The sequence below is a fragment of the Epinephelus moara genome, chromosome 10, assembly GCF_006386435.1.
Source record: "Epinephelus moara isolate mb chromosome 10, YSFRI_EMoa_1.0, whole genome shotgun sequence".
Lineage (NCBI taxonomy): Eukaryota > Metazoa > Chordata > Actinopteri > Perciformes > Serranidae > Epinephelus > Epinephelus moara.
In genome coordinates this window covers 14,179,629-14,201,839 of record NC_065515.1, presented here as the reverse complement: position 1 = coordinate 14,201,839, position 22,211 = coordinate 14,179,629, and the positions used below count along the sequence as shown (strand labels likewise).

The window sequence follows — 22,211 nt, the reverse complement described above, 5'->3', positions numbered from 1 at the left end:
TCTGTGCGTGAGATGATATTTCCAAGGACTGGGTGCTCACTTAGCGGTCTGATAAAAGACAGCTCAGTGTGACTGAAGTGCCAGCATTTCTTTGAGGCACTAATAAAACAATTAGCTTTGAGCGATCTGCCTTTTAAACATACCATTGATACTTTCGCAGGTGCCTTGGCCTAAATCAGTGAAAAATTAGCGATCAGAACAAAATACCTGCTTTCTCTTGTTTTCTCTGTATCTGACACATTTCAGAGGGGCAGCAGCATCGGAGTCTGTCAGAAGGACAGACCCTGAAACTGCTCAGCTGCTCCATCGCCTTAAAACAACACAAACTCTTAAAGAAACAGTCAGATTTAAACACCACTGTGTATCCATGTCAGGGTGCCACGTACGCAATCAAAAACACATACAGTCCCACAAACGCTATCTCCACTCTAATCTTTCCTCCGACTGTGATTATTACAGACATCAATAGCATGATGTTGTGGAGAGTGTTGCTATTTTCCCCCGTCGTCCTTCAGTGTTTGTGTAATGGAGCTCAGCCTTTTTCCGGTTATTGTACGAGAGAGGGGTGGAGGGGGGGGTTAGTAGCCAGAGTCTGACAGAGCGGGCAGCCAGAATATCTGGGGCACACACACATACACTCATCCATGCACAATCACACACAAGGACAGACTGACTGGCAGACAATCTGTCGGAGGCAGATCAGCGTGAGTAAGACGAGGGCTCACTGTCTCACTAAATGCACTGATACGCAACACACACGCAAACATGTATGAACAAACAAACAGACGCACAGTCTACTGGGGGTAGATCGGTGTGTGGAGGCAGGCTGACTGACCAGAACCGACCAATCTTTTCCGCCTCGATCATGAGAAGTACACCGGATGCAGTGAAGCAGTTTGGCTGGGGTTGAAAAGGGCCAGTGAGTTAAGTGGGAAAGAATGACTACACAGCATGTGACAATGACTGAAATGCTGCTGAGGAAAAGGAGCTAGAAAGCGAGAAGTAAAGGAGAAATAAAGATAACTGGATGAGGATGAGATAAAGAAAGGGGGGGGGGGGAGAATTGTGGCCTGGGATAACTCTAATCCACTCTATCCAGGTCACTCCTGTCTTCCACGTCCACGCGCACACACTTGCAGATAGGCTCAAACAGTAGTCTGGCCCAGCCACTGCCACTCTGGATTCCCCTTTGAGCAACTGACAGCGAGACTAGGGGATAGGATGGGAGGAAGAGGGAGGAAAGAAGAGAGGAGGTGAAAGGACAAAAGGTTCTGACCTAATGTTGTGCCAAAGGAGAGAGGAAAAGAGCTGGAGAGAAGAAACACTAGGGGATGAAGGCAGGAAGAGAGGGAGGGGTGCGCAGAGACCCAAAATAGAGAGACAGAGAGAAAGAGGAAGGGAAGACTGAGGCCTTGAGCAGGGGAAGGGAAGAGGCAATCTGACCGAGACACAGAAGCTGAAGAGAGAGAGAGAGAGCGAGAGAGAGAGAGAAGAGCAGCAGCGTCAACACACGTCATTCTCCCTTCCTCTCTCAAGGAAAACACTCCACTCCTCCCATCTCTCCCTCCCTCCCTCCATCTCCTGCCTCGTTCTGCTGCTCCTTAAAAGACGAGGAGGGAAGCGAGATGTGCGAGCAGAGAGATCACAGGAGGGGGATGAGGGGAACGTGTCGGAGCGGGAATGTAAGGGACGACAGAGAGCAGCGAGTCAAAGAGAGGTCGCAGGAAGAGGGGTGGGGTGGGGGGGGGGGGGGTGATGGAGAGAGTGAGAGAGAAAGAGGGAGGACCTCCTGTGGATTGTCATCTGCCACATTCATCTGCCCGCGTGCAGTTTTACCAGAGTGTTGCTCCTAATTCTTAATCGCTGTTAATCCCCCTCCCACCCATCATCGCTCTCTGTCTCTGGCTTTCACTTTCATTTCTGTCCCTCATTTCCCAACAGCCTGTGAGCTATTAATAGAACGGCAGCTGACAATTACATTCATTACAGATTAATCTGTTGATTGTTTATTTTTACATTAATTGATTCTATAAAATTACGAGGGGGTGTAAGAAAATATCGTGATGTTCTGTGATACTGTATCGATTCTCAAAAACAACTGTTTAGATTGTTAATTAATAGTGGATCCTTTTATGCTGTGTTTAAACCTCCGACTGCTGGATTCCTCAGTGTTGCAATCTATTTTCAGCAATTTGACTCTTATACTCAACATAACAACATGTCACTAGAGTAAACACAAACATCACAGACCCATGAAACAGGCAAACCGGGATCTAGTCTCGGGGGTTCACCTTGAGAGGATTAAAAATGATGAACTGTAATTGCAGGATAAATTTGAGAGCATCTGGGGCCCAATAATGAGGCATCTATTAGCTGAAGTGTTTTGTTATTCTTGGCCATTTTTTCTTTGTATGTGGGTCAAGTATGTTTGTTAGTCTGTTTGTGTATGTCCCTCTTTGGTGATGAAAACTAAATATGACCTTAAAAAAAGGCAAGAATTGACAGTTTTACTAAAGTTAGATAAATAAAATCATAATATATGACCTTGCTTTAAGTATCACAATATATCGCAACATATAATCGTAACCCCGGCATCATGATACGTATCATATCGCCAGAACACAGCCCGAGAAGTACATGTTTAGCACACACTTGTCCAAACCACACAGGGAGCATTAGGGGGATTCGGTGTCTTACTCACACTTTGAAACATGGACAAGAGGAGCAAGGGATCGAACCACCCAATCTTCCCTACAGTTCATGGATGACCTGCTTTACCACCTGAGCTACAGCCACATCAAATGTCAGACTTTGTGAAAAAATACCATGGCAAGTTTCCCAGAGTTGAACATTTTGTAACACCACAATAGCCTTGCATCACCCCAGTTAATTTTCAGTTTCAACGGAGTGTTATCGACGAATGCAAAGGAAAATACCTTTGGACGCAACTGGATAAACGTACAAGCAATCAGAGCAACGAAACAATTGATGTCGTATTGAGTGATGCATGCAAATTGGGGCGGTGTTTGGTCTGATTTCAAGCAGGTAAAAATGGCGGCCTGGTCACAAACTTGCTCAAATTACAGTTAAACACATTAGAATGCATTTCTAAAAACACCTAAAGCGAGAAACAGGCAATGCAGTAACAGAATCTTGATTCATAATTGATCAGCAATGCAGTTTGACAGTTTGATCGGAGTTTCATTAGCCTGGTGCTTACAACCTGGACACACTTACAACCAATCGAAATATGAAGTATGACTTTCCAAAGCTCGACCGATGACAGTCCTCTGTCAATCATCATATCAAACCCACCCCATATTAGATTAACAGTTGTGATTGGCCCTGCCTAGGCTGGGGCGGATGGCAGTCTGTCTGAACGGAAGGAGGACCAGGCTCATCTGCCAAGGCAGAAGAAACATGAGCTCACTGTATTTGGCACCGTGCCCCATCTTCCCCCGACTGTTATCTATGTGCATTCTCATGTGTTCACTCATGCCCTTTATGTGCTTTTACTTGCTGTCTAACCAATTGCTCTCTAGGGACAAATATAAAGTCGGAGTTGAAAGCAGATTCGTCTGGTTCCCAAAATCAGACCAACATTTATAAATCCTGAAATCTTAAGTTTAAAATAACGTCAAACTGAGAACGGTAGGAGAGCCCTGCAGTAAAGGAACCAGAGGGTGTTCAGCACTTTTGCTTGAGAAATGCTGAAAACAATCGATCAATTATTACAGTTATTGTTGATTAATTGTCTCTCCATCTGATCCAGTGAATAATCCAGTGGTTAAAAACCTTCTGGCTTATGACCCTTTACAGCCAAGCTTGTGACACTTTTTAAGAGGCTGCATATTTTGCCTTTTTTCCGTTTGATTCGAACAGCTTTTAGAGGCCTGAAGGGGGAAATCAATGCAGTATTTCACCTTACATAAACAAAAAAAGTTATTGAAAAGCAATTCTGTCTGACATATATATATATAAGATAAGTCAGAGGGGTTGCCATCCTCAGATTTCTCTTTGGCCTCTCTCTGCCCCTAAGTTGGAAAACTACTGTACTAATCAATTAATCGATAAATTGTTTAACACTAATGGAAACTCTTAAAAGGGGCACTCCACTCTCACCTTTCCTCTCCACTGCCTTCCAGTCCTCTCACTTTCTCTTTCTCCATTCCCAAAGAGTAAAATATTAAGAACGTCAAGGATACGCAACACCTGAGCGAGCGCACAGTTCACACCGCAGTCCCGCTAACTGGTTACTTCCTCTCTCTTACATGAGCTGTCAACATGGATGACTCCAATAAAACTGTGGTGTTGACAGTTATTGTCTGAAATGGAGAACTTAACACTCTGCCAGAGGACTATGAGCTATAATGAAGAGAATATATTGTGAGGGCAGACGGGGCAATGGGTCTACGCTGAGCAATTAACTCAGTGAAATGGAGCTGTGAAGCTTTTATTGACATCCCTGCGTGTGTGTGTGTGTGTGTGTGTGTGCGTATACTGACCGGTGAAGAGGTCCCCGTTGCTGTAGGCCTTGCCGCGTCCCTCCTCATCGTTGGGCACGGCCGACACCTGCTTGGCCGAGGTGCAGCCCATGGCCTCACACTCTGAAGCCTCTCCTCATCGCACTCTCACCTGGACGAGGACAGAGACAAACATCATAAAGTGAACAACGCTGCTGTTTTGTTTTTACGATGTACTTCATAGGCATCGCTTCTCAAAAGCGCTGCACTGTTTGTTCAGCCACAGTGGCTGTCACTCACGCTAACTAGCCTCTTCTTCTTCTTTATTCCAAAACAAACTGGGCCAATCAATAAAAAACGCTTCATACAGTGTTTTCTCACAGCATTGCAACAGCTTTTAAGATCTGCTTCTCCTTCAAACACACCCCGATCTGCAAACCTATTCAGTGCTGGAGTCACAAACAGTAGCAAACACTTCAGAGCAGGGTGCTCAGTGCTATACTTATTTGTTTAGAAAAATACAATGAGGTGCGTTCTGGGCATCCTGTATGTGACCTTGAGACAGGAAACCTCAAACGTATTATTTCCTTCCACTTCATATAAGTGCCTATTTTACACCTGGTGCTCAGAGTAACAAATGTATAGGTAGGTTGAGTCAGAATACATCAGCAGACAGTGAAGTGAGCATTTACATAAAATGTTGCACATCATTACTTCAACCTCAGGAGTGTTTTTTAGGGGGCTAAACATAACCACAGCCATTATATGTGGAGTGGGTAAATAAACAAGGTGACCTGGTTGAAGAGGGGCTGCAAAAAAACATATTGAGTATATTCTTCGATCAATATATTTTACAGTATAATGCCATTTATTTACTTTCTGATTTAGACACCAGAGCAACAAAACAAACTGTTTCAATGTGTCGATGACAGTTGCAAATCCTCAAATTATCTGGTATTTTCATATGATTAATTACTTCAAACATTTTTTGTCCACTCTGGGGCAAAGGAATAAGCTGATAACACTGACATATTATCACCTCTTAAAGTTGGTATGGTGCATTTGAAGCAAACAGTTGGCTGTTTACACATCCAGCAGACACCGAGCAACATTAGCATTCATTCAATTATATCTGTGCAAGTCCAATATTCACTCTCCTTATAGCTGTGTTTTAATCTCCACCAACCCCTTAGGGAAATATCTGGGTCTTTAGCTGCTAAATGCTCCGCTATGTTCACCAGCCTGTTTCTACCATTATGCTGTTTGGTGCTGGGCAGGTAGTGTGCAGTGGGTTTGTCAGCGCTTGTTTGGCCTAAAACAGCTGCCTGCTGTGGGTAGAAATAAGGGTGTTGAGAAGGAACCATAACAGTAAAGTTATGGGCCAGAAAACTAAAACAATTAGCAAAAAAAAAAAAAAAAAATGCTACAACACTCCACACAGCTGAGGGAAACTGCAGAGTCAGGTGAGGACTCTCTGCGGGATCATCGCAACAAGCAACACCTTTCCCTATTATATGAGTCATTTGATCCATTGTTAATATAAAAGAATTGATCGCTGCGGCTTTAAAACTGAGGCAGGCAGTATAATTTTGACTTCACTGGGCAAAAATCTCCTAATAAATTTTGAGCATACTGTAATTCAAGTGGTCGAAGAGAATAATAACTTCTGCTGCTCCTCTTGGCTCTGTTTTCAGGCTTTAGAGAATTTAGGCTGTGACTGGAGCATAGACTGTAAAAATAATGGACGTAGCTTTTTTTGACGTCATCCAAGACTAGGGCTGCAACTGTGTGAGATTTTCATGGTAGGATAACCATCCAGTTTCATGGTTTCACCGTATTACAGAATTTCTATTATTATTAGTCAGTATGACCCTTAAATGAATGACAATGGAAGGGTTATTTTTGGTTGAAAGAACATTTTATTAATATAAGTGAAACCATTTTGATCATGGAAGTATGTGTAAAAAGTCTCTCCTTTGAAAATAACTTAAATAAATGTGAGACTCAGCGTCCAGTTGCTTTTTTTTTTCAATATCGTAGGTGCAAGGTATAATAACTGTCTTGTCACATTATACCTTGAAACTGGTATATTGCTGCAACCCTACCCATGGGTTTGTGGACTCTCATTTTGAAGCCTCAAGTTTGGCAATTTCTGCTGTTGGGCATTTTAACATGAGGGTCTATGGGGACTGACTGGCTCTGACTGGCCCGACTGTCCTCTGCCTCATTCCCTACAGCTACAGACCACCTTGCTGGGAGGAGAGTGGGCAGCAGCTCCAGAGAAAGACCCCTCAGCCAGCAGCTGCAGGAACCAGGGGACCCGACAGCCACGACTCCCCTCTGGGTCAGCAAACTTTCTGTTGCTGCCCAGCACTGCCGCTGGCCCCCAGCATGCTGTGACACCAGGCACTGGAGGGTTTGTGCTAGCCGAATATGAGCCACTACAGCCCCCAACCTAAGGTCCTACTTCCAAACTGTTGCCTGCCTTCCTTTCGGGAAAGCAGTCCACAGTAGCGGGCAGTGAGGTGGAGAGACCATGGGGTGGTCTGATAAACGCAGAAAAAGAGAGTGGGGTAATGAGGGGCTGAGTATATGAGCTGCATGACAGTGAAATAAGATTAAATAAATCAATGTATGGGAAACACTGTAATTGTATGAAGCATGTGCATACGCCCGTGGTCACCTGGTGGGAGGGGCTTAGGGCAGAGAGGGGTGAGGTGCAAGAGGTGTTTCAGATTTCTGCCATCCCCAGCTTTAAAACATTAAATACTTGTGTTGTTGATTTAATCAGTCGACTAATAATCCCAGCATTATTTTGAATCTGTGGCCTCTTACAGTGTCTTCAAACCAAACAGTTCCCTGTTAACATCCTGACGGTGAGATTAAAATAAACTTAACACTTCATTAGTATTCGAAGAAGAGAGCCGAGCCCTCCCACCCAGCAGGACAGCAGACACAAAGCTGTGAACGTCACTGTCACTCAATCACACGCTGTACGACACTTTACACTATAGATAGTCTCATGTCACTCACACATGCCATATGCTGTCATTGACAGAGCCCATCTGACTGCTGCCAGTTGCACACACGCATACGCACATACACACATACAGTACAGGCAGCCAATGATTACCCATCATCACCGAAATGAAATCTGCAGCTCCAGTAGTGAGAGAAGGAGGATGAGAGCTGAGGGGGCTGGAGAGGCTGTTCTGGAGAGGCAGAAAAGACAAAGACAGGGAAGGAGTAGGAGGGTTGAGACGAAGGGGGACAGGGGTGAAGGAAAGGATGGAAAATAGGTGGGATAGAAAGAGGCCAGAGAGAAAGATGGGCGCAGAGCATCAAAAGAGCGCCGCCTGCCCCTCCTCCCTCCTTCAGTGATCCTCAGAGCGTTTGAAGTTGACAGGAGGCCAGTGTTTACTCCTGTGTTTAGGCTGCGGCTTACCAGCCTCCATCGCCCTGGACACGACACAAAGCGCCAGGTGTACAGTGTGCAGGGAGTGGTTGCTGTGAGTTAACTGTGCAGACGGCTGCGACCATGCTGTGTGTTGTTGTGGTTGTGTAAAGGAGAATTCCCGTTTAGCAAAACTCGGGTCTTCTTATCGTAGTTTTGGCTGTCATTTCTAATCAGTAACAGCTATTGCTGAGAACACTATGACATGGCCAAGAAGATGCCTCTTAGTTAGCTGATTACACAGGTTTAAAGCAGAAATCTACCAGGTTACAAAGATGGATTATTACAGAGACTTCAGGTGCGCTCACTTTCAGTTTTATCTTTTTCTCAAGTGGTTCAGATCTGTTGGCTTGTTTACAACTTGTCTGATTATCTGACTGAACATTTCTTTCCCTGTCAGACTTCACTGCGGCGCTGTCACCACGCTCCCAGATGAGTTAGGGCTGCCACTTTATATCAGAAACTCAAACGACCATTCAAATGCGTGAAAAGAAATTAATATTCAATCTATCATGATGTGTCCAGATACAAAACTCAGCGGAGTTTTGCAACAGGCTCTGCCTTGTACTCTAGCAGAGAGCATGTGTTAAACACAACCTCATTTTTCAACACAAACACATAAAAAAACACAAGATAAGAATTACTTACATTTGATTATTAGAGACCCGGAATATACTGAGCGAGATATTTTACACATGAAAAATAAATTTGTGGTAGACAAACTAGTATGCAGACACTGTTATGAATGACTTTTTTGGCATTTCAGCACTGCAATATCTTGTTACTTCTCAGCCTTCATATACACCAATACTGGAATATCAGGGATAAGCTAATATCTGCCAATGTATGGGCCTAGCCACATCATTTCTACAGTGTAGTTTAGGATTTTAGTTATGTTGGTTTCAAACACAAATGTGCTTGAATTCGGTCAAACTGATTTTTTTTAAAAGGTGGCTGCCCTTAGGTAGAGACATGCGGATATGCAGGTATTATTCCAGTTTGAACAGCATTATTGACACATGTATACAGCCAATTCCGAATATGCACCTCATTGGGGTTTTTACTGCAGTTTGCGACACATGACCTCTTGTTTATTTACAGTCGGCTCTGTGTGTTGTCATGGATACGTTATACACAAACCAACTTGCTAATGGTTTGCAAGGCTAGTGTAGAAACATATGCAGAAAGGCCCACATTCCTGGTCTGGAGAAGAAACTCACCTAATTTTAAACATTATGAAAGACTTAGATATCAGCATGTATTTGGATATGCACAAATATCGCAACACCAACCTTTTTAAAATGATGGTTGAAGGAATGAAAGAGGGAGGCTGAGTTTGCACAGTTCAACAAGCCGTCAAGGGTATGAAACTGAGAACAATCCTATTTTGATGCAAAGAAGCAAAATGACAAGCAGCCCCAGCTCCAGTTCTGCTTTTCCGTATTTTGACATGATAAACTGCAGGTCAGGGAAGGTTAATCAGAGTATGCACAGCTGCATGTAAACAGGAATATTAGTGGAAGATTCATTTTCATTTGCCATGTAAACCGCTTGCTTAGTAGGAACACTATCTTTTTCAGCGTAAGAAAACTTGACTATTTTTTTCATGTACATGTACTCAGTCAAGTTGGGGGCAAACTTCTGTGTTGTATCTTGATGCATAGGGTGGGGGTGTAGGTTTAGGCGACAAAACTACTAGGTTAATGTCAGGAAAAGATTGTGGTTGATGTTAGTCACTAACGACTGATTTGACAAAATTTCTTACGCCAACGTTTAGTTTCAGAACGGACACAAACACCAATCTCCTTGGTCAAAGTCCTGCACTTGTTGGACCCATCGCTACTTTCCAACCGCCCTAGGCAGACTTTTGTGCTCTTTATTATGTCTGTTGCTTTTACAGGGTATATGCAGGAATCCTGAGGTTAATTTCAATACCTTTTTCAGACTTTAAGACCTTCCAAAAAAACCTTAAGACCTCATCGCCACTTCAAGCTGTCATTAGCAGCAATCTATGGAGCACAAACATACAACAGAACTCAGATAAGATGAGAAGGATTTTTTATTGTCTTTTGCTCCTCTGTTTGGCGCCTGGACATGCGCCATCGCGTGATGTCGCACAGGTACGCGCACAGCCCCGAGTGGCAGTCCGAGTGTGCCTACCTACACATCGTTGTTTCTAACAGTCGCAAGGAGGAAAATAAATTATACATTCATGGATACTTTTTGTCAAAGCTTGAACGGCAAGAAAATTTAATACTTCATAAAATCGCGATTAAGACTTTTTAATACTTTTTAAAGGGCCTTAATTTTCCGACATTTGATTTATCAACTTTTAATACTTTTTAAGACCCCGCAGACACCCTGTTTTAACATCTGATAATGCCGCACATGAGTTTACATTTGAGTTAGTTAAAAGCCCAATGCATCTCATACAGACGCTACAGGATGCACTGCGTGTTGGTATACAGACGCTGCAGGATGCTTTGTGCATCGCTATGTGACGCCCTGGGGCCACTGCTCAAGGGCTGTTTTTTGACGCCCTGGGAGTGACACCAGAGGATGAGGGATTTGTATTTGAATCTCTCTCTCAGCTCTTCCACTAAAACGACATTAATCTCTGGAGCCTGAGCAGAGCTTACACATGAATTTCTCAAAAGGCCTGCAGGTGAGAGGAGGCTGTACCCAGGGAGAGAGAACAAGACACTCACAGTCACACACACACATGCAAGCTTTAGATGTGTGCAGCTGTGTGTGTGGTGTCACCTGTGGCCCGAGCGTGTGTCCCGGTCTAGAGAGCAGCTTATCAGGCTGTTCCAGGCAGCCTGGGACACCTCTCTTACTACGACTACCGCTCTGGAACAACTCAATTATGGCTTACACACACACGCACACACTTATAAACCCATGCAGACATGCACAGCTGGGAGGTCTTAATGCAGTCTCCGGCACGTCCTCGCAAAGAGACACTGGCGGCAAAGTTTCAATAATAATCTCATCCGGCATAATCTGTCTCCTGACAGTCGCTTAAACGAGGATTCTGTGCTGAGGACGAGGTGTGTACCCGGAAACACTGCCGCAGGGGTGCTTGTTACCCGACAGAGAATCACAGCACAGTGAAGCAGAGAAGCGAGAGCCAGAGAGGGCTACAGAAACAGAAAAAGACGAAGATAAAGCACAGACAGCCACAGAGAGAGAGAGGAGACGGAGAGGGAACAGTCGACTTTCTCTTAACTCTGGGCTATTAGTGTAGAACTGAAATGAATATTAGATTAGCAAAGCACGGAGACTCCCTTCTGAAACCGCTGAAGGAAGTGCATTGAGAAATGTGAGCAGCCTTGATAGATTTTCAAGTCTCAAAGGATCTCCAGTGTGTGGGCAGCATCTGTTTGAAGGGCTTTGATTTGTGTGTATTGAAACATCAAATTGTGAGTAGGAGCAGACTAAAAATAGCCCTAGCAGTCCCAGAGCCATTGTTGTGTTCAGGGATAATGCTAGGCTGTGTGAATCTGTAAGCCAAGCTGCTATTACTTGGGTTATACATATAAGCTACAGCTAGTAGGCCGACTATTACAAAGCCAAATACAGCTATAAATAAATTACTGGGCCTGTAATAAAGGACGAGGATCCAGGGATGCTTCAATGGCACAAAAATCTGTTATTTGTTGAAATTTGTTGAAAGTCAGGGCAAGAAGTAAAAATCTATGCATTTTGCAAGAAACTCAAACAGGTTTCGGTTCAGCTTCTTTGTTGGTTTGTTTGTCAGCAGGATTACAGAAAAACTACCAACCCAATTTTCCAAATTTAAAGCTTTTTCAAGGAAAAACATTTTGGTGCGGATCCAAACCACAGGGCAGATACACAAATCATTTTTCACTTTCGTTGACATTTTAAGATATTTGACCTCAGCGGTGGTCGGAGCTTTCAAAGTGCTCTTTGTAGGCATAGTTTCTATTAGGGATGTCCCGAATATAATTTTAGAACTTCGAAGCTTCAGTGAGAATCACCCGTGAATATTCAAAGCTGGTAGGACACAGAGCCACTATGTGTGTGTGCGTGATAGACAGAGTGATAAAAGAGAAGGTGAAAGGAGTCTATGCACACAGCGTTTCTGTAAACTCTTTCTGTTGCTTATAACTCAGAACGCCACAGGTCCAGCCACATCACTACATACCCACACTTCGTCTCACCTTTTTGCTCTTTCTCATTGGACAGCCAATTCAGTTGCTTGAAGCAGGGGTCAATGACTGTGCTGAGGACACTGGCCTCATTCGTGTCTGACATTTGCCACCTCCTTTCAAATTCCTCCACCAGTTTACTGATGAAAAAAGAAACATTCGAAGACTGAGTTGGACATCGATTACCATGGCAACGATTGAGGCTTCGAAGCATTCGGGTCAGCCCCTGTCTTTATACACTCAAAACAAGATGTTTGGTTTTGCTCGGCTTGATGGAAGACTCACTATTATTTTTCTGCTATACGTTAATCTAACAGGACTTTTTAGACCATCCGAACATTTAAAAAAAAACTGTTGTTGTTTTGATGCTGTGTCAAATGCACATTTTTTGTCCTACTGTAACCCTATCAAGGGTTACAAAAGCAAGAATGAGGAAAAACAACAAACTTCTGCTGCACAAAACTGTGTTAACTTCTAACTTTTGTCAGATTTAGGCTTGCTTTATTGTCACATAGTGTCTAGTTTTACCTCTTCAAACCTCTAAAAATTCTTCAAATGAAAGAGTCAGAGAGGAGAAAATTGCTTTTTGATTGAACTCGTGGACACGCACCAAACAGACACTGCTTTGTATCAAGGGATCACAGCATAATAAAGGCTTGGAACCAGTGCAATAAAAGGAGACTAAAGGTTCATGAATATTCCAGTGTGCAAATACTTGAGACTCTTTTGCATCCTCTAACTCTTTTGCATGTGTTTCACTGTACAATGAGATCAGCTCATACACTTTTAGCACTGGCGACTCCAGCTGGAAACAGCCTGAGTTAGAACTGAGCTCTACCCAATGAGCTGCTCAGTGCCACATGCAAGACCACAGCGGGGCGTTGCACAGTGTTGATTTAACCCACAGGACAGCTGGGCTGTGCTGCTCTCAAGCTACTCCTGTAGAAGCTGAAGTGTGTCAATGGGGCAGGCTTAGTCTGGCGAGTCAGCTAAGACCCTCACACTAACCAACTATCTCTCGCTCCTGCTGTAGCACACACACACACAAGCTGAGCCAACATGATCTGATAAACATCACATCGTCTGAAGGGGATAAGAGTTCTTAATTCCAACTGGCACACAACCACCTCAGGATCCACACGTCTCGCTCCAGATGCTTAACATTCATCACGGGCGCACTCGCCAAAGCAAAGTAGTAGTCTAATTTAGAGATATAAATATTGCGCTGATGTCAGCTTGCAGGTCTTGCATCATTTCTAGCTAAACTTATACCAGATTTGCCAGAGAGCCTTTTGTCAATGTTTCACCCCGTGAGCCATCTTAAACACACCAACACAGTAACATAAGCCCCAGAAACACAAAAAGACTCATACTCTCTTAAAAGTATGCTAAGGGCCACAAGGAATCCTTAACACATGGCAAATGACCAAGCCCGTAAAATGAATATGATTTGGCAAACACACAGGCTTGCCCATGCTTGCATACCTGGAGGTGGGAGTTGACCTACTCTCAGTCGTGTGAATAAGCCTTCTCTACAAGTCAGTTTGTCAAAGGAGGAACTCAAAAGGACTGTGGAGGGAGAGATATGAGTGTACATGCTTGCATAAACACAAACTGTTCACACAGGCTGAGCAGTGTGCAGTGCAAAGGTTTCTCAAACATGGGGTTGTGCCAGAGGCAGAGCGCGGGACCACAGAGCCTGAAAAACTGGCTGGGCAAAAGCAAAAGCAAAAGAGAGAGTACTAGAGAATCGTTTAGGGAGGTGCGTAACAGGTTATTATTTTTCTAGGGATTTTAATTTCCTTATCAGTTCCCATCACAAGGCTGCTGTAACAGGAGTGCCTGACTGTGATTCAGCTTCCTGGTAAGCCTGCGAGGGGGAAGTGATGACTTCAGCCACGGTCAGAGCCGCAGGGAGACTCAGAGCTGCAGGGCAGGTCTCTCTGTGTAGCCACCTGTGACAGGGCAGAGATTCATCCTCTGCTTCATCATGATGCTGCACTACTAAGCCACGCTCTGCTGGTCTGCACTGCTCTGTATAAGCTGGTCAGTGCATTACAATATGCTAGTGCTTGGCTTTCCTCCAGAGAAATGTCTAGCCATAGTGGTGCGCAAGTCACACATATCACGACGCATCTCATCTCATGATCAATTTCCTTCGCCCTCATTAAATCAGACAGTGAAATGTGAAATAGTGCATCTCGTCTTCTTCCCTTGAGGTTAATGTTTTATCTAATAAAAATGTGTAAAGGTTTTATGATGTTAGTGCAGGCTGTCTATTCTTTCAGGAGAGGTGGCACGCCTCAGGTATAAAATGCTGCGGAAATACGATCCATGTCAATAATACAGAGGTACATACCACTTTAATATCTCTGGGTGTATTAACTGCTGGCAATATGAGCAGGACGGCTTTATGGCGATGTTTAATTCACAGGATGTTTAAAATGCGCTTTTACAATGTGACGAACTACCTGATTTTTTCAGGTTTTATCACTGGATTTGAGAAAAACTGACCATATGATTATATTTTTCTGCATATCAATATTGCCATATAAATTTCTTGTGATGATAAAAGCCTGTGTTTAAAGTTAATGTTTGCATTGACTGGTTTTACGCTTATATTTTATACATAGTCTTAAATTCATACCTTGGAGTAGCGACAACTTAGGAGAGTACAATATGGATACAATCCTCAATCATGGTCTGTCCTCTCATTACATTATGATATAGTATGTTTTCTTAAATTAATTAGTAACCGTTTAATTGAGAAACTGTGTATGGATTAGATAACCAGGCAGGAATGACAGCTAATACAGTAAATTAGATATCCAACAAATCAAGACACCTCATCACAATGATGCACAACTTAAAGTACTTTGCCCATGATTTTTACAGCAGACATTTTGACTTGTCATAGTACAAGTAGTGTCCTGGTAAGGGCACTAACACACCAAGCAGACGGTCTGCCATTGGTCAATGTCAGGCCATCAGTGAGCGTCTGTTGCCTTAGTTTTGGTGACATGTCCTGCACCATTGGCACTAGTTAGCCCCTGTCACCTGCTTTTTGGCGGATTGAGCATGCTGAATCGGCATCACAGACGCAGAGCTCATCAATGAGTGAAATCACTCTGATTGGCAGTTCAGCTCGGGGCACGAGAAGAGAAACAGAAGTAAGGAAAGCAAAATAAAATGGACCGCAAATAAAACAAACCTGTAATAATAATTGTTTGTGTTATTGTTCGCTAGCGCACGGTAATGCTTTGATGTGTTGTTAATGTGCTAACTGGCTAACTAGTATCTTGAATTTTACAGTTTCCCTTTCTGAATGACGAATAGAGACTACTGCAGGCTGCTGGCTCTCACGCAGGCACAAAACATGTGGTTGTTGGCTGTGGGCTGGAGTCTCCACATCGTGCTCAAGTGCAACTTATTGGACGAGACACAGACGACGTGAGGCGACGCAGCAGTCGGCCTTCCTCGCAACTATTTCTTTGAAGTCAGTTTGGCGTGTCTGGGCCTTAAGTCGTGACAGTGAGCCAGCATGCATACCATGCCATCATTAATTTTAGTATTTACACCTCTACTTTTCCTACTGCTACACATCCAATGTGTCAGTGTATGTATTGCAGCATATACTTCCCTCTAATGACCGGCCTAACAAATTTAACATCATGTTTACTCTTACAGCAAAAGAAAAAAGTCGTGCCTGAAGTTGCTTCATGACACACTGCTGGAGAATCTCTGCTGTGTGCTGCAGTGTGTCCAGCGTCTCTTTGCCTCGCTCTGTGACAGAGCAGAGTTTCAGTACAACTCCTGGGCCAACGCGCCATAATATTTACTCTAGCCAGGCAGCAAATGCTGCACCTCTCCTCTTGTCCCAGTTTAAGCACTCCATCAGTCTGACAAGCCTGGGAAGTCGTGCCAACACACACACACACACACACAGGCTGGTGGACAGTAAAGGTTTTCTTCAGAGTGGTGTGCTGCTGCTTTAAGTGTACATCTCCATTCTCCCTTTCTCTCGCTGTCTGCTGTTGTGAGAGCAGCGACTCTTTCCTCTTTCTTGCTGTTGTAATGAGGGTGACAAGCGGTCAGAGTGGGAGGGGTGGGCTTAGAAACAGAGGGAGGGAGAAGGAGGTAGATACAGGAGCTCCTCTGTTCTGTTGGGTGAAACCGTAGCCTGGCCGCGTGACTGACAATGAGAGACACATTGCGCATAGCTAAAGCATGCGCTGGTGAAGAAATAAGAGCTGGTTTTAGATAAGTTGTTACATATACATTGGCAAGAGGCCTATGTTTTTACTCCCGGCCCATAAAAAGCAGTTGAGCTGAAATTGAGAGGTCTGCATGGCTCTTACCATTTCCTTTCACCGCTGTAGCCCACAGAGGGAGAGCAAGAGAGACAGGCAGAGAAGGATCAAACAAAGGAGTGAGAGCAGAAGGTGGTCCAGGTAGAACCAAGCCATACAAAAACGGATTGTTCCACCTCATACAGAACAGACTCAGGGATAAAATGTCTCCTCTGAGGCCTGTTACTGGCTGCCGTTTGTACCACTGGCTTCCCAAGAGCGAGACGGATTCCCTGAAAGAGCAAAAAGCAAGTAGTCGTGCCCGTTTTATTCCCTCCGACACTACTCTGTTCTGCTGCTTCCACTTGGGACCGAGGTAAAACCAGGTCAGAGCCCGAGGTGGTTGGTGGGTGAAGAGCAGGATCAAAAGGGTGGGAAAGTAACTGAAGAAATGCTTTAGTGATATAGTGGCTTCCTCCTGTGCCGACATGAAACACACTAGTTAGAAAGAGAACACAGCAGCAGCATCAGGTGGGTCATTAAAGCCAGCTCAATCTGTGAATTTTGTCCAAGTTTGACTCTTTTTACATGCACTTTGCAAAGTTCTTTGCCTAACCTTTGAGTTGAGATCTTGTTCTATTCTTAACATGTATTTAACAGGTGTATTTTTGGACTTCACAGTTACTCTGCTCTGTAGAGAAAGCACATCTTTCTCTCCTGGCTGCAGTTCCTCCAAAGTAAAAGGACTGCTTCTAATTGCTGATGGTATACCCATAAAAAGGTGCTCAGCATTGTGGTTTGTTTTTACCATCATTGCTTTTATGTGTTCAAGTTTAGTATGAGTGCGTAAGTGCTTGTTCGTCACATTTACCATCACACAGCTGCACATGGCAGATAGAGTAGGCCTACTCCAACACTGCAGCCACACAAGGTCAACCATGCTTATGTTTTCTCCTCCAAATCCATCTGAATTGCTAACAAACCAACCCACAACCGGCAAAATAAAAGAATACCAGCATTAATATTAATTAGAAATTACCACAGCTGAAGAAAATAAATATCAATCTCTGCGTAATTGGCAAGCATGCTGCAGGATAATTGGCAAAGCCGTTTCGGATGTCAGTTTGTGTGTGTGTGTGTGTGTGTGTGAATGAAACACATTGAAATGTTTGCCTGCTCGAGCTCTTCACCGACGAGACGCAGATGAGCCCGTGTTTCATGTCTCACCATGGCTGGTGTGATACATCCTCAATGTTACGCTTTCACATGCAAACTAGTGCTTTTCCACATCCATTGTCCTGCACGGTGACACACACACGACGCAGCCAGGAAACCTTTTATTCAATAGACTCAACAGTTTCTAATCAACTGTACAAGAGACTAATGACACCTAACATGAGGTTATTATCATTCACAATCTGCCAACAAAAGCTGAACTGCGTGATGTGGCTGAAATTATTATTGTCACGTATGCGAAATCACAAACAAGGGTCAAGGCGAAGTAGCACACAACTGTTGTGCATCACGACCAAACTCTTCATGTGTGTAAAACAAACACTCATTTGGTCAGTTTTTCAAAACTGTTTAAGTTTGGCACAACACTACAGACAATTAATCCGCAACTACAGTATATCTATGAATGTTCAATCATTTCAGGCATTTTCAAGCAAGAAATGCCAAAATATTTGCAGGTTCCTGTCAAATATGATACTTTTTGTGATGGATTGTTATTGAACATGTTTGAATTTGAGCTGAAACGATTAGTCAATTACTTAATTAGTCAACTGAACAAAAATTATTCGGCAACTATTTTGACAGTCTTTGAACCCATTGGCTATAGGTCTGAAGACCATAAGCATTTGGGGGCGAGGGCCAGTACTAGGCAGCAGATATCTGTATCAAGACTTCCTTCCAACATTGCAATTCGTGCAATGCATTCCATCTCTCCACACGAATTGTTCACATGCTGTTGAAATGTGATTGGTTAACATTACTCTTACGACAAATGGAAACCATAACTCTTCCGACAATAAAATCGTGTCCTGTTGCCTACAGATTCTGTATACACATGTAGAATCAGTTCATAGAAATTACTACTTGATAAATGAAATCATTTGTCCAAGCAAAATTTGCCAACATTAACTGTTTCCAGCTTCTCAGATGTGAGACGTCACTGTAAACAGAACACCTTTGGGTTTTGGTTGGACAAAGCAAGTCATCTTTATAGGCATGTCACCTTTGAATCTGGGAACTGGGCCTTTTTCACTCTTTTCTGCTGCTTTACACAAACAAAACAATTAATCAAGACATCAATCAGTGATCATTATGCGCTATGGTTCAGCTGGAAACCAATAAACAATACTAATAATTGCCCTGCCCTAAACAGTAGTAGTGTTGGATGTTTAGAATAAATATTGATCACTATCATTGCTATTTCATCAATAAATATCAATGTTGAGGTACTGAGCAAAGTCAAAATTGTGCATATTTGGGGCGTCGGTGGCTTAGTGGATAGAGGTTGGACCTTTGCTGCATGTCATCCCCCACTCTCTCTCTCCCCATTTCACACTGTCCTGTCCATTAAAGACAAAAGCCTAAAAAAAATCGTAAAAAAAAAAAAGTACATATTTGGTAGGAGAGGGGGGAAAAGTATCGCGATATAAAATATTTAAAATAAATATTGTATTGTGACTTAAGTAATAAGTGGTTGCTGCAATGGCATGCCATGTTTTCTACTTAAGCAGAAAAGCACCTAGAATGACACATTAAATGTCACATCTAAATATAACATAAAGTAATGCAGTGTTTGTGCACAAATCAGAAGAATAAATGCTAACCGGGTGTGAGCTGGAAGTTAAATCCACACTTAACCACGACCCAACACAAGTATATTTGTTGTTATTCTTTTTTTCCCCATCACATCTTCATATTAAATACATAGGCTTTTATTGAGGGTTGAACACTCCATTTCTTTTCTCACATCAGTCCAACAGTGGGGGGAGTTGTCATTAAGGAGCGGGCCTGCAGAGATCCTATCAAAAACCATTTTATCTACGGTGAAGATGGGAAACAGATGCATTCTGTCTGATGGGAAAACACTGTGCAGAGATTCACACAGCACTTCAGAGTGAGCACAGGACTGAGAATGAAAAGATAAGAAAAGAAAAAAAAATTAACTGCCAAGCGAAATCAGCGCTGGACCTTGTCTCTACGTCCCATCCCAACTGGACTCTGAACACAAACTGCACTGTAAACACAGTCAGGGACACAGAGAGACACTGCTTAATCATGGGATGGACACAAACACACAGAGCATGCATGCAGGCTGCACAACCCACCCCTGCTGACTCAAAAGGCGAGCAGTCAGAAGACAGACCAATGGCAGAAATAGCTCTGCACGTCGACTACAATGCAGACACATATACACCAGAAACAGCAAAGCAGATGATAGTGACACACGTGTGGTTTTTAGGTTTTCTGCTGCAACATTTGCTGCTTTAGCTCTGATCATCCAGTCAGGTAGACGAACCGATGGGCCAGCGCGCCCCTCAGTCACACTGACAGACACACAGAACCAAGAGGGATCATGTTGTGCTGGCCTTGTGCTTTCTGCACTGCAATATAAGCTACCTCATCACACCTGACAGCACTAAGCACTGCCGCTCAGAGCACACAATGCACGCAAAGCAAACACAAACTGGATGTTAAGAGACAGTCATGGGAACTCCTTCCCACACCCCCACACACACACAGAGACAGACAGAGAAGACATCCTGGTTACCATGGAAACCCTCCACCTCCTCACACAGTGACATCACGGGCATTGCATCATGACCCAAACATGGGGCCAAGCAATCACCCGACCTGCTGTTAATCAGCTCAAGGTGAGGAGGCCACAGGTGGACAGGCCGGACAAGCATATGCTGGTGATGATGATTGAGGGGACGAGGAGGACGGGAGGAGGACTAAGAATAGATCCTCCTGCCGAGGAGAAAGAGACAGAGAGGAAGAGTGAGGAGGAGGTTTCAGTCTCTATTGCGAGCCACCGGAACCAAAAAGCCATATGTGAGCAACGACTCATGAACACACACACACACACCACGCTCTGTGATGAGGGCGGCAGATGGATGAAGACAGACAGATAAATCAAGCAGGGAGGGGGACTCGCAGCATCCACTCACTGGATTGCTGGTACTTGATCATAACCTATATAACCCTGATGTAAGCTGCTGGTGACGGGATGCTGTGATGCTATAATGCTGGCCGCAACAACCTACTTTCACACCAGGGTGCTGCACAGCCACCACACGGATGTAATGGTCTGGTGTTGACCACATAGGGAAACCTACAGTAGCTAATGGCCATATGGCACATTTGAACGCAGCAGCCAGGAAGGCAGTGATGGAGTCCCTTTGGTGATGTGTATAATAGTGTCTGAGGAAGTGGGGGAGGATACATTTGCAGCAGACTCGGGCTGAGTTTTAGTTAATGAGCTGCAAATGAGTCTGTATATCAAATCTAATTCAGGCTGCTGTGACTTTCCTATTATTATCCAGCAGCTCTTGTCTTCTCACAGCGGTAATGAGCAACAACCAGCCTCCAGGACTTTCTATAAACAGTGCCAGAAAGCCTGCTGGTCATGTGTGGTGGTCAACAGGAGGCAGTTTGCTCCTGTCATGCAATGGGTGCTGTGAGGCTGTGCAGCGGCAGCAGTGGCCCCTGAGCCCGGCCACACAGCTCTGTCCTGTCCTGTCCTGTCCTGTCCTTGGTTCAGCAGCTGTGTCCAGCTGCGCTACAGGGAGACACTAGGCGCTTTGTTCCCTACAGGGGGAGGCAGAGTTGTGGGCAGAGGGAGTGCAAACTACCTCTGTGTGTGTACACTTACAGTTTCATTTCCACAAAGGTTAACGGCCTGTGTTGCCTCCTCCGCCAGCCCAGGTCTGTCCTCCCTGTGTGGGGTACTCTGTCCCCAGCAGACGGCCTTGGAGACGGAGCAGCCGGACAGGGTGGCACAGCACACCAGGATGTGTGGAAAATTTCAAAATGCGCTGAGCCAACGCTGGTCCAAGCCGAGCGATCACACTCACACACTCCAGCCCCCTGAACAAATGCACACACACACACACACATACACATACACACCTCACTTGAAGCCCTCTCGTTTCTTTTATCGCCCGTGAAATGATGAGATAAAGCTGCGTTAAGCGCTGCAGCGACAACAAAACATCGACAGATGCGAAGCCCAGTGTGCAGGAAAGACCAGCGCCGGGTAATCACGGTGTACACACTCAGGAAACAACAACAAAAGACAGGAGTAAAGAGAGAAAGAAACCACAGGCAGGAGCGGGGTTTGCGCTGGAGGATATACGACACCTCTGGGAGACGATTAACAAGTAATAGACGCTGGTACTTACTCAGATGAACCGGTTCCGCTCGGTCCACTGGAGGATAGCCGGTCGGTCTTCCGGGCTGTGAGTCGGGCGGGATCTGCGCTATGGAGACCGGAGAGCTCAGAGCCTCGAGGACTGAACGTAAACTGTGGCTTGCGTCATTTCACCAGGATGCCACTATTGCGCGCAGCAATGCAGCCATCTTGCTGAGGAGTGCCCCACCAACTCACCAATCACTGCTGGACCTGAGCTGCTGGCTTATTTTGGTCCTCAGTAACGAAAGTGATCCACCATGAACTCCCAGTATTTACCTTTTAAAATCCAGTGAAGGAACCCCAACAACAAAAAACACACACACGTCTATTTGCAGATGTTTTTCTTCATAAAAAGCCCCCATTTTTGGTGTCACTATCAAGCAAAGTAACTTAATATATTTACTC

General features: G+C 44.3%; 1 protein-coding gene across 2 annotated transcripts in view; it reads right to left on the bottom strand.

The window, feature by feature from the left end:
- zgc:92140 (uncharacterized protein LOC447854 homolog) overlaps window positions 1–22,031 on the bottom strand; it is a 37,830-nt gene extending 15,799 nt beyond the window's left edge. The window contains exons 1-2 of one of the 2 annotated variants that reach the window (XM_050055195.1): window positions 21,796–22,031; window positions 4,506–4,635 (exon numbers count right to left, since the gene is read on the bottom strand). In XM_050055195.1, coding sequence (XP_049911152.1) covers window positions 4,506–4,596 — 91 coding nt within the window. In that variant the 5' untranslated portion in view covers window positions 4,597–4,635; window positions 21,796–22,031. Of the gene's footprint in view, window positions 1–4,505; window positions 4,636–21,266; window positions 21,426–21,795 lie in introns of those variants that run through there. The other variant, XM_050055196.1, reaches the window with a different exon arrangement.
- Window positions 22,032–22,211: the final 180 nt, after the last annotated feature.